The sequence below is a fragment of the Tubulanus polymorphus genome, chromosome 8 (genome assembly GCF_964204645.1).
Source record: "Tubulanus polymorphus chromosome 8, tnTubPoly1.2, whole genome shotgun sequence".
Classification (NCBI taxonomy): Eukaryota; Metazoa; Nemertea; class Palaeonemertea; order Tubulaniformes; family Tubulanidae; genus Tubulanus; species Tubulanus polymorphus.
Window position 1 is genome coordinate 12963913 of NC_134032.1, and position 16608 is coordinate 12980520.

At 42.2% G+C, this 16608-nt stretch overlaps 1 protein-coding gene across 8 annotated transcripts in view; it reads right to left on the bottom strand.

Moving 5' to 3' along the window:
• The window catches only part of LOC141909509 (neo-calmodulin-like), a 44506-nt gene that overhangs the window by 9107 nt on the left and 18791 nt on the right, over positions 1-16608 (bottom strand). For 6 of the 8 annotated variants that reach the window (XM_074799926.1, XM_074799924.1, XM_074799925.1 and 3 more), the window contains 2 exons: positions 983-1013; positions 470-613 (listed from right to left, as the gene is read on the bottom strand). In XM_074799926.1, the coding sequence (XP_074656027.1) occupies positions 470-613; positions 983-1013 (175 nt within the window). Of the gene's footprint in view, positions 1-469; positions 614-982; positions 1014-4594; positions 4852-8717; positions 8830-16608 lie in introns of those variants that run through there. The other 2 variants (XM_074799928.1, XM_074799927.1) reach the window with 2 other exon arrangements.

The window sequence follows — 16608 nt, forward strand, 5'->3', positions numbered from 1 at the left end:
CTTTTTAACGAACGATTACGAGGGTCAGTTGTATAGTACAGAAATGGCTTAGAATTAAGACCAGTCAAAGAACATCTTAGTTCGACAGCGAATCTAACGCGTTTACGTCTCAAAATCTTAGACCACTTTTGTACTTTATCACTATCGGATATAACTTCAATATCTTATGGGGTAGGACCACCTTAACCGTTTCTGTGTTAACATTGTTTTGACATTCTAAAAAATCTTGATTATGACGTAAGTGGGCATTCGAAAATGAGCCTAAACAGTTCACAAGAAGGATATTTCGCTTCGACCGATCATCTCCACACTTTCACCAGTTCTTGGCTCATTTTCGAATGCCTACTTACCTCTCTGATGTGCTGTGTTACTTGACTGAGCAGTGCTTGGGAACTGAGCGCAATAATCATCTCGGTTAAAGGCACCGATGATTTGTTACAGCAGTTCGTGCTGTTGGGGCTACACTTACCATCAGTATCTACTTGGTCGATCATAACTTCTATTTGTTCCTGAGATGGTTTACTGCCGAGGAAGTGCATGACGGAAGCCAGTTCGTACGTCGTTATTTTGCCATCGCCGTCTTTATCGAACAATGTGAAGGCTTCCTTGAATTCTTAGAAAAACGAGAGCGAAACGAGTGAACAAACGCATGAAAAGACGATATCAAATTTCATCACAATCCACCCCCGATATACCGCCCACATCGGTGATTTAGTATGCTGGCGATCTAGGAAGTATGGCGGTATATCGGGGTTTGATTTGCATAGTTCCAAGACACAATACATATATTTCGTTTTCATTAGAAAAAAATTTGCTTCAGGCAGCGGCGATTTATCGTAGGTTGAGACTGCCAGAGGATGTCTAAATATAAAATTTCTATATTTTGACCACCAGATAGCGTTAGGACTGTCAAAACATTTCCCTGAGTTGAGAATCCACGAAATTTCATTTAATCTACATTATATCTTATTTGTTTCCTTACCTTTTCTTTCTTTTTGTGAGAGTCCCTCACACTGCAAAATAAAAGAAAAATTACGTTTAACGAATTTATCATTAAATATGTTGATCAGTTCACTGTACAGGTAACTAATCTGCAGCCTATGTCTACCCAACCAAAGAATTCAACATTGTAGGGTTAAGTCTTAATGGTCAGTTTTTGAAAGTTATGTCGTTTTAGTTATTTTCGTTGAAGTCCCGAACACACCAAATTTCATGAAATTTCAAAGAAATTGAAGCGCGAACGACCGAATAACTACTAGCGCGCCCGGCGGATCCTCACTTGCCATATACGGAATCCTCATTTGCCACAGTAGCGTTGGTAGCTATGCGTAAAAAAGCGTCGACAGGTGGTATCTAGGATTAGGGTAAGCGTTTAGGTAACGGCTCGAAGACCTGCCCATGAATATCGATCGATAATAAACAAACATCCAGTGTTTAGCAAACACTGACATTAAACAATAACCAATCATACAGATGATACCATCCGAGTGAAGACTAGCACGTGCAATTGGAGAACAATTGTCACTAGTAGTCAGTTGAAGACCACGCGGAATAGCGAGCCGGTGTCGGGGAATGCGATGACGATGAAACCCGATGAAAGATAAGTTGCGTTAGCGCGACGGAAATAACCTTACATATCACGGAAATTTTATCTCATAACCTCAAACAACACTGTTTCCATGGTTACTGAGAAACAAGCGTACAGGGAGGGACTCGATCTCGTATTCCACACTCTTAAGAGATTATCCAGGCCTACGTACTCTTTCGTGATTGTCCAGATTTTCGTGATAAAACTGATTTGTCGAAGATTCGCAAATTCATTTCGATTGAAATGTTATCTAAATGTATACGGTTCAGTCGTACTCATTATCTGTATATGCATTTGCGAACTGTTGAATTCGCTCAAAGGTTGCTTGTTCAATTCCAAAAAAGAGATCATCCCACCACGGATTCGAACCTGATGGCATCGAGACTCGCTACGGTACGAATCCTGCCACACTAGCCCGAGTGCGCAGGGACCGCCGCCGGAGGGTGAAAAAAGATGGGAATTTTGCTGAGTGGTTATGAGCTATCGGCCATATACTGGTCTTGCCAATCAAAGGTTCGTGGGCTCTAATACTGGACGAACTTTGGTTATACATAGGCCTAAGTCGTCTTTTTGTGGACTAAGTGAAACCGAATGTCAGTTAGTCAGAATAAGTCTGGAAAAAGTCGACCATGCAACTGACATTCGGACCTGTAATTCGCTGTAGCTTTAAGTACTTTTAATCTGTAAATAGTGGATTTCAGAGCTCTCTCTCCAAGTTTGGTTGCCGCTATTGTACTAAGTCGTTTTAACGGTCCCAAAAATCAAACTTGAGCAGAGTCGACTACTGTGTAGTTAATATCACACGTTGCCTCAGAACACACATCCCGGCTAGGATATGGTTGATTACAGTGAACCCGGGTTTGAACCCATACGCGATCAATAATGAACAATCATCTGTATCGAGTATGATCAGACCATTTCCCGAGTGTTAATATACAACAGACACACCACTGATTAGACAGTTCAGATTTAGAGCCGCTGCACACACGATTACTGTAATAAACTTGAAAGAAGAATGATCCGTTATATCGGGTGAATTTTAGAATATCTCAGAGCGAAGGTATCAATCTGCGGTGTCGAAACAGCCCTCTTCAAGACATTCATAATTGCTGGGTGAAGTTTTAACGATAACCTTTTGAATAAAGTAAAAACCCACGATAATTAAACGAGAAATAATAACTGGAAGAGAATCTGACGTTTCGACTCAATAATATGCGACATTTTCAAAATCTGGCTCAGAATAATTGAGGAAAGGAAAAGTCAGATTTTCTTGTAATTTTTTCATCATATTGTGGATTTTTAGTTCATTGATATCAGACAGTCATGAGTCTATTAAACAAACTGCCGATATGACCGTTTGTAATCTATATATTTGTTATATATTTGTGAGTTCATTTTTATTCATTAAGAAATATCAAAGTGAAGTGTTGTCAATACGCGTGAGCCAAGAATCCCGATAAAGTAATACGAAGAGGGTGCAGGGTCCTGACTGTATAGGATAACCCAGACTCGATCACACGGACACGATTTGGCCGGGGCCGAATTGGCACGGATCAGGCTCGGGCCAAATTTGGCCCGTGCCTAATTAGAGAGCCTAAACAATGCTCAAAAAAAGCGAAGTGGATCATTTCCGGTGTCAGTTGCAATTCAAACGCAATCATTGTCTGGTGCTGAAATTTGGCTCGGGCCTGGTCCGACGTTTTTGGTCAGGCCAAACAGGCTTGGGCCCATTTGCCACCCGTGTGAACAGTTGTTCCCGCGCCAAAAATGCTCGTGTGATCGCGGCTTGTAGGATGTATAAACTGGTTTATACATCCATGGATAACCCTACAGACATCGATGCGTGTTGTCATAGTTAATCCGCCCAGGGAAGTGCGAGATAGGTGGTTTACCCCGTTAGTGTTATGGAGACCTGCCATACATAACAACAACAAAAGATAAAGATGGTAATTTACGATTGGGGGGGATCTGTCGTGTAAATCTCGCGTCATATCGATCGCCAATATGGCGTCGGTCACGTGAGAAAATGCGCATGGCCGCTCGATATTATCAAATCCCAAAATCGTAGGAAACATTTCAGATTCTTTTTCTAAGATTCTATATCACAAAGCCAGAGAGTAATTTTCTCATCAATACGATATGATATGATATGGTTAATTTTCAAGTAAATTTGTACAGAATTAATGAATAAGCAAATACGTTAAAAATGTATTTACATTAAACGAAGGACTGCTTTGAAGCAAAAGCAACAGCAATATCTAACGTAGTTGCACTGATCTCCTATACGAGGGTAGTTATCTCTTCGCCTTTAAGAAGAAATCATGAATTCGACGTCTAGAGCATTGTTCGATATAAATTCTACATTGTTCGATATATTTGATTCAAACTGCATCTGATATACACACAGTCACTGAATTCAATCATTGCGCAAATAATTTGTTGACAGTAAACCTAGTCGGTGCTTATCATTGTGATAATCGATACACAGTCAATCGGTCAAAAGCCATTATCTTTAGTATATATTCCAATGGATCTAGTGTTCCGATAAGAATAGGTCATATATTCAATGAATAGATGGTTATGCGTTAACGTTGCATTAGTTCTAAACCATCTGTCGGAAATGAATTCATGTTTTTGATTGTGAATTGTCTTCTTCGATTTTTGAGTCTTATCGATTAGAAAATAATTTCCGCTTCTAGAATCGCTACTTTTCAAGCGGAAATCTGGAACTCATTTCATTCCCGATCCCAATTTTCAATATTTGCTCCTATAGCGATTCAATTCATTCATAATACATTCTACGAAAAAGAACCATATTTTACATCGATATCAAACAGACATTGACGGTGAATCAATTGAGAATCAAAATAACCGTGATAAGACGATGAGTAAAATCCCACGATATAATATGATTGAATCTAAAAAGTTTATCTAAAAATTAGAAATATTTCGGGTGGTTGCTACCACCCTCCGTCAGTCTAAAAATGACGGTGTACGCATTTTTACCTTGTGCGGTCCTTTCGGCGAATGATTTGGTACTTTGGACATGGTTTCCTAGAAGGCTAACAACACGCCGAGAAAGCGAGCGGCTTTACGTCGAACTGCGATCGAGTGGACAGAACTGTGATCGAAATGTCTTACTTGTTTTGTGGTCATTGCACGAACTGAATAAGCGCGAGGATTTGCATCACGCATAAACAATACTCCAATTAGAAACGGATTGGTTTTATCGCGATCGAGCGTCAGGTATCCACGGATTGGAAATATATACGCTGCGACTACCACGTAGAGACTTCGACCGGATGAGAAAAAACCTCGCAGCGTTTCAATTTAATAATCTCCGAAAATAAAACGTCGACTCTGCTAAACACGTTCTAGGCAATATACTTCGCCTATACTGCGAGAACTGATCGAATTTCTCGTGTCTATCTATACCGTACGCAATATGTTACGGGGAGCGTTCGAACGCGCCAACTGCTGACACACGACGTTATCCATGTGATCCATACGAACGATTGATTTCTCATCTATCCGCGCGACACATACGGCATACTAGGCACGGAAATAGAGCGCTGTTGAATTGCTTTTGCGCTATTCGATTTACGAGCGCTGATGGCCGTGTACGTCTGATCCGGTCGACACAGCGGTCATAACCCTTCATTCACTTGATTCGAGACTGCTTGTGTAACTGGAGGTCAGGCAGCCGCCGCGTGCTTACGTCATGCGACGGCACGATCGGGACCGAGACCGCGGCAAGCTACGATCCGCCAGGTTCGCTAGTGGTCACTGGGTTTCCACGCTTCGATTTCTCCAACTTTTTAATAAAATTCGATTCTACTTTCTCGATAAGTAAATCAATCTCATAAGTGAGAAAGCGAATCTTGATTCGATTAAAAATGTTTGATAATATTCGAATACGGGAGCCTAAAAATCCTGTTCAAATTTCATTGAAAATGAACAAATTTTCACTGCGAATTACGCAGTATACTGTTGCGCCATCTGGTGAGTGCCGGTACGAAATTGAGATCAATCGATCTATTAAATGGTACATCCTAGTAGCTTTCACACGATAAAGACAATGAAAAAAAAGAAGACCGTCATCTTCAGGAATACCATGCAAGTGTGGGGTTTACTATATTATCGTTACAATACGTTTCTACTGTTTCGTCAATGGTTAGCTTTCTACATTTCCGTCGTTAGCTTTCTACATTCCCGTCGTTATCCAAAGTGGTTTATAACTTAGGGCCAATTTTAAATCTCTGGCTACAGGCTTTCTAAAACAATAGCCGACAGAGCTTTTACTATTCATAATCTTCATAGCCATTGAATAGAGCTTCGTAATTTATTAACATTCTCGACAACTGTTTCTGTGCGTTTTATGTGGCAAAAAAGTGCGGAACGTTTCTTTTGTGGCTTCGGCGCGCATTAGCGAATCGGTCCGCATACAATGGAATACCACTTCGCGAAAAGGTTATGCGTAGTGTGAGAGTAGTAGTCATCAATAGTAGTGGTTTCTCTTGCTTTTGATAAACCAAGAGAAATAGATTGCGGTAGATTGATATTAGGTAGATTTTTCAAAACCAAGAGATATAACGATTTCTATAAATATGGTAGCAAAGCAGCGAAGTCGGGTTTTCTGTTGATGCCTCCAATCTCACTACTCCAATGATAGCCCAGCACCGGTAGATATTTCTATTAGAATCCTGGACATTACGCTGCCAATTCTGACGGTTGTAGGATTGCATCGGGACTTATATTGTTCAACTTAGTCCAGTATGCTCTGTCTTGGAATGATACTATTTATTTGGATACAATCACGATGAATGGAATGAGACTTTTCTGGGAAAGCAGGGACGGATCCAGCCGGTGAATTTGACTATATTGTAAAAGATTATTGCTCAATGATATGCCAGCGGCGAAGCTCATTAAAGGGTGGTTTGGGGTTCCTCCACGTGAACAATTTTAAAAATGACTCTTTTCCCTTGTACTTTAAGTCATTCTGGACCTGTTAGATTAGGTACTTCTAGAAAATTATGTTCTCCACATTTTTCTGACTTACTACAATACAATGGAATATAGCTTGGATCCGCCCCTGGAAAACATCAGAAAACCATGATAACAAGATCTGCATCGAACGATATGAAAAACTCTGCGAATTCATTTTGCTATGAAATGCGTTGGCCGTCAGCGGGCTTTTGACCTTTGAACAACGCAAATATTTTACATATCAAGTTACAGATCTGATAAACGCCTATGCACGACGACAAAAAGCGTGTAGATTTACTGTGTTTTACCACGAAACGAAGCAACTTCGTGAAGCGGCTGCGGCGAAGTATTTCAATCCCTATTGGTTGTATTGTTGAATATCGACAAGGCTTAGCATACAAAGTACCAACGATAAATCATCCTCGCAGCGTCGACTATATACGATCGTCATCGGCCCCGTTTCGACTCACGAGACAAGAGATGATGTGTCGGGTTGTTGCGCGCGAATTCCAGGACCGTCGTATCGAATTCGAGTTCGCAAAATGCATTTTTTCGAATGCAAGTAACATCGTCATTGGAATGAATACAGTGGAGGCTGGTGCGAACCAGTTCGCAATTAGCGTTAGAGTCAATGCGCTTGACATCAAAGCGCGTCATTTTGGGCGCCAAGCGTATGCAGTTTATTGGAGTAAGAAGTCACCATTCACTGCTATTTGACGGCCAGTATGACGCTTTTGAACTATTGTCGGTGCACAAGCAACATATCGACAATTCGTAGAATGTTGATTTTAACACGGCACGGAACCCTGCCACACTAGCCCAAGTGCGCGGATACATGATCACCTTTGACGATGTCATTATTAACCAATCAGAAATCCCGTTTTATCTTAGCCCGGGTTTTTGCATTCATATTTTTTCCCGTGAAATTTGCCTCGGCGATTATGCAACGAGCAATCTGATTGGTACCGCAAGTTTTCGCGCGGAAAAGCTGCGCACCCGTTCCAGTGTGGCAGGGTTTCGTGCCGTGGCTGAATCTAGCGATGCCATCAGGTTCGAATCGTTGCCGGCGAAGGATAAAATTCGGATTATCCGACACGCTAGCTAATGCGGTTGCAATATAAACGAATTGTGGCACTTGTCACAAGCCCAGCGCCATGACAATAATATAATAAACCCGTGATCTAATGACGGGTGGTGTATACGTAAATATCAAGGCAATCTAATAATATGATGATATCGTCATTGTCAGCTCCGTTTGACGCACGGCCGCTGTATCTAAGTACTGTGCACCCTCTCGAAGGCCACTCTCGTCGGGTCGGCCAAATATTTCCTGGCACTTACCGCGGCGCTCGTTGCGGCGTGTTGATAAGAAATCCAATATCGACGGTGTTTATATACATGTGTATATGTATTTAGGTAAATCATGTGGCGCATACCATCGCGAAGTGGCGAGGTAAGAATATCGTTAATACGTTTATACCGGGTCAGAAATATCTTAAGCGAGACTATTACGTATTGCAAGAAAACAAACCACGACATAGAATATTAACACTAGTTCATGGTAGTCTACTCATTTACCTGATGGAACTAAGATGCACTCACAGCGACTGCCCGTAGTTTCTGATAAACTCAATTAACCTTCAGAGAGTACTACCTGACTTTTACCGTATTCACTGTTTTTACATGACATGAAATACAGTAAAGGTCCTTTATCATGTTCGTCCCTGTTGGCACCGATGGACAACATGACGTTATAACAAATTGACACAGTGTTATAAAGAATGGCATTTTCATCGAATTTGAGTTAGTTTGGGCAAATTTGTTCATTGAAAAATGCTGGCATAAAGTGAGCATTACTCTATTAGTATTGGTCACTTTATGCCAACATTTTTAAAGTAAAAGTCCTTTATCATTTTGTCACTGTTGGGACCGATGGACAACATGGCGTTATAACATATTTGTCAGTGTTATAATGAATGGTATTCTCATCGAATTTGAGTTAGTTTGGGCAAATTTGTTCGTTGAAAAATGCTGGCATAAAGTGAGCATTACTCTGAGTATGCCAACATTTTTCAATGAACAAATTTGTCCAAACTAAACACACACCCAAAACGCTCACACCTTACGCAAAACTCACACGCACCTTACTCATTTTCGCGCGGTCCTAAATAATTCGTAGAATTTATTTCCTCGTATCCATAACCAGGAGCCCAGTGTCACCGTATAGCCTAATGAGTAGTTTAAAGGAATAAGCGAGTTGGGAAATTTCGCGCGATTAAAAAGGAATACATGAGCGACGATCGCACATAGCACGCGAGCGGTTTTAGTGAATATCGTACACGAAGTTCTCACATTTTTCACTTATGAACTGACAGATTTCTCACAGAACAAAGAACTGATTTATTTCGAAAGTTATATTAGACGCGCGCAGAAATATCCACCGAAACGACCGAAAGCTTTGATCATGAAAATAGAATACGACAATATAATATCGAGAGAAAATTTTTATTTGTATTGTGTACGCCGAAATATGACGTCAAAGTATGACGTTCACAGCGCAACAAACCCGGCAACGGAGTCCTAACGTAAGCAACATAGAGCCCAACAGTCTCGACACTAGTCAATGTATTAAGACTTTTTAAGACTGGTTACAACTCGTTATAACGCCATAAGCCACGATCACACGAAGATGATTTGGCCCGGGCCAAATTGGCACGGAACAGGCCCGGGCCAAATTTGGTCCGTGCCTAACTAGAGAGCGCGTTCACACGCAAACCATTCACTCGATACTAAACAATGCTCAAACAAAGCGAAGTGGATCATTTCCGGTGGCAGTTGCAATTCAAACGCAATCATTTGTCTGGTGCTGAACTTAGGCTCGGGCCTGGTCCGAAGTTTTTGGTCGGGCCAAATTTGGCACGGGCCAAAAATGCTCGTGTAATCGCGGCTATAGTTTTCATCGGTCCCAATGGCCTGGCGTTATAAAGGATTTCTAACTGTATTTGCAATACTTTTTTCCAGCGAAACGTACACTGGTGGATAGATGTTCACTGAAATGACTAGAAAATTGCGTTGGTTCCGTGAAAAGGTGTTCGCTAATTGATAGAGAGGTGTTCACAAAAGACAGATTTAAGTGTGTTCGGCGCAACAACTTCGATTTCTAACGAAATACGTATCTTTCCTAGAATCGATAGGATTTCCGATGACGTCAACGGCACAAGAGAGCGCGCCGCGTGAGTGATGGTTTGCGAGCGCAACGTCGAATTGATGATCTGTATTCGAGTTCCGTACCGGGAAAAAGGCGGAAAAAAATATAACGAGAGATCGCTGTCGTCTGTCGACGAAGATTATCGGTCACATCGGAATTGACGAGGCGTTTTGCGAGCGTATTTGACACCGGTCATCGTCTCGACAAGTTGCACCCGCGCAGCGGAATTCCCTGAGCGATCGCGATGATGGAATATACAAATCGAACGCGGGCCAATAGAAATCGTCATCATTAAGACATACTTTACTCTGGACGAGTGTTTGCGCCCACTTAGACCGACAGTCACGATCTTTATCCCGCCGATCTTAATTAATATTTTCAGTCTGACGAGTTCTTATGTGCAGATCGTTGCAGCTATATTTAATACTCTCATTCCGACGAACTCTTCGGCAGAAAACCAGTTACGACTACTTTGCTTTAATAATTTCAATCTGATCGACTTTTATGCAGAAAACCCGTTATCGCTACGTTGCAGCTATACCTGATATTTTCTTTTTGACGAACACAGGTGCCAGATAGTTCCAAGGGCTCGTGAAAATTCTAACCGACGCCAAGACCAAGCCCATCCGGGGACACCCACTCGAGAAAGGGACGATTCTAAATGCCAGGATTTATATATAATCGGAGCCACCCTTATTGGATTAACGCTATGGGTAGTTCTGTAGACATTGAATCGATGATACTGCGTAACTTTCTAGTTTAAATACCACTGATTTTGATAATCTACGATGAACTCAGTCTTAAGTATGTAACAAACTGTAACCAAGGCTAATAGTGTGGAGATTTTCAAACACTCTTAGTTTCACTGCAAACATGACTTCACTGTATGAGACATTTTCGATGGCAAATGAACCGGCGATACTTCGTTGCTATTTCAATTACGGTGAAGTTCAACTAGCCAGATCTAGGGCAGAGATGTAGGAGCTCATAAAGCAGTGACGTGTCAAGTAGAGCAGAAGCTGAATACGTAATCTTCAACATCGAGTACGGCGCGTAATGCATTTAAAATACGGACACGAGCCGGTACACTTGACGTGCTAATGATGGCATCTACTTGAGCGACGAAAACAATTCGAACTCAGTCAAAACGTGCATACATAATGTTGATCGAGGGTCATGTCATGTCAGAAAAGCTGCTTTCCACCACCCGGCTTTGATAGTTCGATATTCGAGCGATCCAGGCGCTTCGACGTTGCTATGGTTACAAGAGGAGACATTATCGAAGAGTGTTTGTAAATCGGTTCAGACGCTGAAAGGTGGTCATCAATATCAAGCCGTGGGCGGAGAAATTGATTATTAGAATTGCCATCTGAACCGACTAGAAATCACGACGAATCCGCCCGCCGGCGAGCGCTCATTCGATATACCAAATACGATATGATATTGTGCGTAACAACACGTGAATTGCACAACAATCTTATCATAAAAGGCTGAGGTAAATTATCGAATGACGTTATACACGCCCGTAAGTGGTGCAGATCCGGCAACGCTGCTGTGGCAATCGAGGATTCTAATCGACGATCCGCCAGGATCGCTAGTAGTAGTAGTTGTAGTAGCGATGAAAGCACGGGGAAACATGAGTAACTCCTGTTTCGCTCCCGGCTGGACGATGTGGTGGGTTTTTTAAAGGGATACCGAATCAAAACAAATCAAACGTAATCTACCTATCAAATAAATAACGGGGTCAATGCCTATTTTAAAATCAGAAACAGGGGTAACTACTAGCGAACCTGACAGACTTACGTCGAATCCCCGACTGCTAATTATTCAATAAGGTCCGACCAAAACAACCACAACAATGCCGGAAAACGACGAGGATTCAACGAATATCCACCATGTTCGCTAGTAGTTACTCGGTTTCTTGCATATTTCAGGATTCGATCTGCAAACCTCACTTCAAAACGTCGAAAAACATTCAGAACGTTTTCGTTCTTTAATAGTGTGGAATTTTTATATTGATTGAAAATATTCGCATGATCTAAGATCATAGTAGATTGCGCGTTAATTGAGTATAGCAGGTATCCGTCTTGTCCGGAGCGGTGTCAGTGTTCAGTGACATGGCTCAAGCCGAGCCACCGTGATTTACAACCACTTTGTAATTTCCCCCGCCAGCCACAACGAGTGACGTCATTAGGAAATGCGATATCCTCTTGTAATGACGTCATGAATGATTGAACTATCCCATTAGAAATACGACACAGGTTGCATTAGGAAACATAACACGAAACGTCAATCGATGGAAATTCCTGACCGAAACCAAAACCTTCGAAGTCTATGAACACGATGATTTGGATATTCTCGGAGCCACCCCTATCAGAGACGACCATGTGACTTGTCTAAGGTCTGAACAATACTCAAACTTGTCATCAAACTTTCAAAAAAAACCTTACGACTTTACTTCCTCCATATTATTAGCTTTTTAGACTGAGTGTCGATCAAATGTTGCAGTAATCTTTTATATCATATTTGCTTTGCGCGCAAAATCAACTCGAACATGACCTTGAACTTGAACGCGAGAGGCGCGGAAGCTTTGCGGCCATGTTGTTTTTTTTTCTAATGAAAAACGCGACGTAGAAAAATCGGGCGGCGAAGTCAAATCGAGCGCAAAATTGAATATGAAAACAGTTTCATCCTGCTGCAGGTACCGTGTTTACAAAAGACCGGATATTCGCGTAATTTACTAGAAAATCCTCTCTATACGCCGGCTCCGGGTCTTCGTGGAAATATTTTTTTTCTAAATTAACTTTAGATGAGAATTTCGCGTTATTCATTGAGCGCTACGTGATACAGACGATATACGAGGCTAATATTAATAGACCGCGGCGGTTAATAGAACGGGTTCATTGTTGTGTCACGCGCGCGGTTTTCAATTGCCTAGCACGTACAACTCTGTACGTTTGCGCTCGATTGCGCGCTCTCCAGAAATATTCGTGACGTTCTTATCAATGTCGGATGTTGCGACCATCGAAAATATTAAAGGATTTATATCTTTGCTGCGTGCGTTTTCCAACTGCAATTTCTAGCAGGGCTTTGGGCTAACCAAACTAACGGATGGGACTGTGAAGGTAGTGTAGCCTGCCCAGAACCTCAGCCAAAAGACATTTTTAACGGAAAATGAACCACAAATACCATTCAAAAGCTGATCGTCCACACTTCGCGTGTTCAGGGTTTCGCCTGATAAATATTTGATAGAGCCACAGAACACCCGTCATTTGACATTCAGCACAATTTCTGAACTGATCATCCACACTTCACGCCATGTTTTCGGAACATCGTACGAGACTTTTTTAATTGAAATTGGACTACAAACACCAGACATTAGACATTTAATCAGCACATTAATCTTCCACACTTCACATATTGTGTTCAGTATACTTTATCGGAGACATTTCTAATGGAAGATGAACTATAAACAGCAGCAAAAATACATAAATCCTCTTTATGTATTTTTGACAGCAGACGTTAGACATTTCATGGTCCACACTTCACACTTCAGTGGCGAATAGGTTCCAACTACGAGGAATATTATCATTGAGATAATGGCTCGTAGGTTCCACGGTGCTGATTGATACCCGCGGCTGCTGTTCGATATAACCGTCGGCTGTATGTCAATGTTTTTTCAGCACCCGGATTAACTGCAATGTTACCTCTAAACACCTAACACGAATGGCGTTCAATTATCGCTAAACACGTTGCCGGCTATCTGAAGTAGCTCGGCTCCTAGAGGCTCAATCATCGCGACGAGAGGACGGGAGTGGCTACACTTCGGGTGGGGACTAGGATGCCGTCGATTAATTGGATTCGATCGTTATAGCCTAGATTCGGCGGAACATCCGTTGTAATGACGTCAATCGCCGATACGAGCGAACGACCTTGAAGATAAGTGGAGACGATGTCGAACTAGATGTAAAATCGATGATATTTACAATTAAGCCGGTAGTTTCTCAATACAAAAGGATTTGCAGCCATCACGCATGCTTTTTAAGGGGCGAGCTGCTTTCATGCGCAACATAGTCGATCGTGCAAAATGCTACGCCGACATAATGATATTGTTGTTGGCACGATATATTGCCAATATAATACCAAAAATATTTGAAAAGAAAAAAAGGAAGACAACCTTACCCTACGGTGTGTGATTAGGTATATGCCATGTCTGACAAAGAAAACCCTGCATGATCAGGGCAGAACTATGCATTTTAATGTCTATTGGAGGGGATGGGGGAGAAACCCGGAGAAGACGTGTTTTAGACGTGTGCGGCCGCGGCCGGGACGGGGGCCGGGACCGTGTTTCATACGTGCGGCCGCAGCCGGGACCGGGGCCGGGACAGTGTTTCAGACGTGTGGCCGCGGCCGGGGCCGAGGCCGTGTTTCAGACCCTACCCGAAGAAGCGGAGTTCTATTCGATATAACAACAATATTTACAAAAGGGCACTTTCCCAAAATTTCCGGGGCCTACCCCGTATACCCTGTATGCATGAAAAGGTATATAACATGTATGGTTAAGTTTAGTAAGATATTCCCTCCATTATAAGGTATTCCATGATAAAGTATACATACCCTTCAAGTAAAATAGTGACCAAATTGAAGCGAACGCTGGTGAAATATGTACACACCTGAAACCTGAAGACATTCCAGAACCCGTCAGCGACAACATACCGCAGTTTCAGCGGCAATCTAAATACGATGTTTGCAATTTAGTTGAAATGGTGTTGTATTTGTATTGGATGCAATGGGCGGCTGAATCCACAAGTGGAAGAGCATTTACCATTACGGATGTGCAAATACATGCGTGCCTCGGTCAACAGGAGGCGAAGAAAGGTATGTGAGTCTATATGAATGGCCGTTCGTCTCGTGAGGCTACCAGGCCGTTCGTTTATAGCCCGAACAGCATGCTGTCCCCGGGCATCACGCAGGTCCCTGCAGTCCTTTCACCCAGGGGCCATCGGTGTACCGACTGACGACGCTGCCCTGGGATTTTGTCGAGCAACTATCATTGATTTCCTTTCATATCATCCCTACTCAACAACAATTAGCATTGGGAAATCGATTGAAAATTAGATGTTAGAATGAGTAACGTAAACTTCCTAACTACTAATAGCGATCCTCTGCTGGTGGATCCTGAATTGCCGCGAGTGCAACATTAGCATTTTTGGGACCGCGTGCATTGTACAACTTCGGCGCATGTCCTGATCGACTTGAAGGCTTGTAAACTGTCGTGGCTCGTAAATTTTGTTTGTTTTTTTTTCTTTGAATCTCTGTACAAAGCCCGTCATGCTTTCCGTGAAATAAATTTGAACTTGATCTTCTCTGAAGCCACTTTCCGAATTACAGAATTTCGTTCGTATGAAAAGACTGGTTTAGAACCGACTACGCCTTGGCCAACGTAGCCAAATGGTTCCCCACGACACCGAACTCTAAGCCAAATGTCTAAACTGTTTCCTCGTCATCTCACGTATTTTTCCCGATCCTCCGCATAATTCGGAGACGAATTTTACCGGTACCGGTTTGTCCGCTAATACATTTGCCAACATGTTCCATGTTTTGTGAATATCCCCATCATACCTCATGGCGCATCGATATAACACGATGCTATTTCATTACACGCAATGACAAAGCTATTAAATCATTTTGTCACATCATCGACGGTTATTAGCAGTACACGGCACCATTCGGCCGTGTGTTATATGGGTTGTCAGGTATCGGCTGACATCACCATTTATCACTTAACAACCTCAAACTTTATATCCATTTAGATTTTAAGTACACCGCGTAAATGTACACGAACTTAGCCACAAAAATGTCGATTAACTCCGATAGAACCATTTCTCAATGATTAATCTTTAACTGTAGGAAACCCGGGGACCTCACCTATGATCTTACCGCGAACTGGCATACTGAAAAATGTCAACATTCAACGCCCCCTGGCGAACTTTCGGCAACACTCTGAAAGTCGTAGTGTGTCAAGGGCCGTAACCTTGCAGCCAGTACATACACGTAACTTGCAAAGCGCCGCAATTATACTAGGGCATGGACATAGACATTCGACTCCGAACATGCCATCAACAGATTCAAGAAAGTCGCCTGAAGAAAATCTTCTTCGACAAGCTAATGGCTATATCAGAAACGATCGATAAACGCTTAGTAAAATCCGAAATGAAAACACAACCTTTTAATCGCAGTTTTTGCGCGTAAATTCGTTTATCGATAAAGCTTTAACGGCAGGTCGATTTCAGCAGTTAACTGGACTGGATTTTACAATAAACCGCAACGCACCGACGCGAAACCAGGAAAAACTTTCCAACCGACCCGGAGCAGCCCGTCGATGTGTCCTGGAACGTTGTGATGTGGATATTCTCGGAGCCACCACTAATCATCGACAGAGGAACTTCGTATTTTCGACGAAAGTACATCAATATTTATCGAATCGACGGCATAGTACACAGTCTAGGGCCTGCGCCCGAATTTTCTAGGACCAGCCTTACATTTCACAGATGTTGCAGTGCTTATACTCATAAATATCGGCGCTAAAAGATACATTTTACAAGACAAGAAACAAGTAGAAACAACGTGTTTAAAACTACACGGCATTTAGCTGGTAACGCTCAACTAAGACAGTTACGAATGTAAATCTGACTTTTCAAACACGAACAGAACACGACTGTGTATATCGTAGTCAGTCAGACGGATCGTATTTCAAATCAAAGATAAAGGTCCTAAAACAAGTGAAAAGGAAATATGGAGTTCCAGATCAAGATAGCCTCAAGTG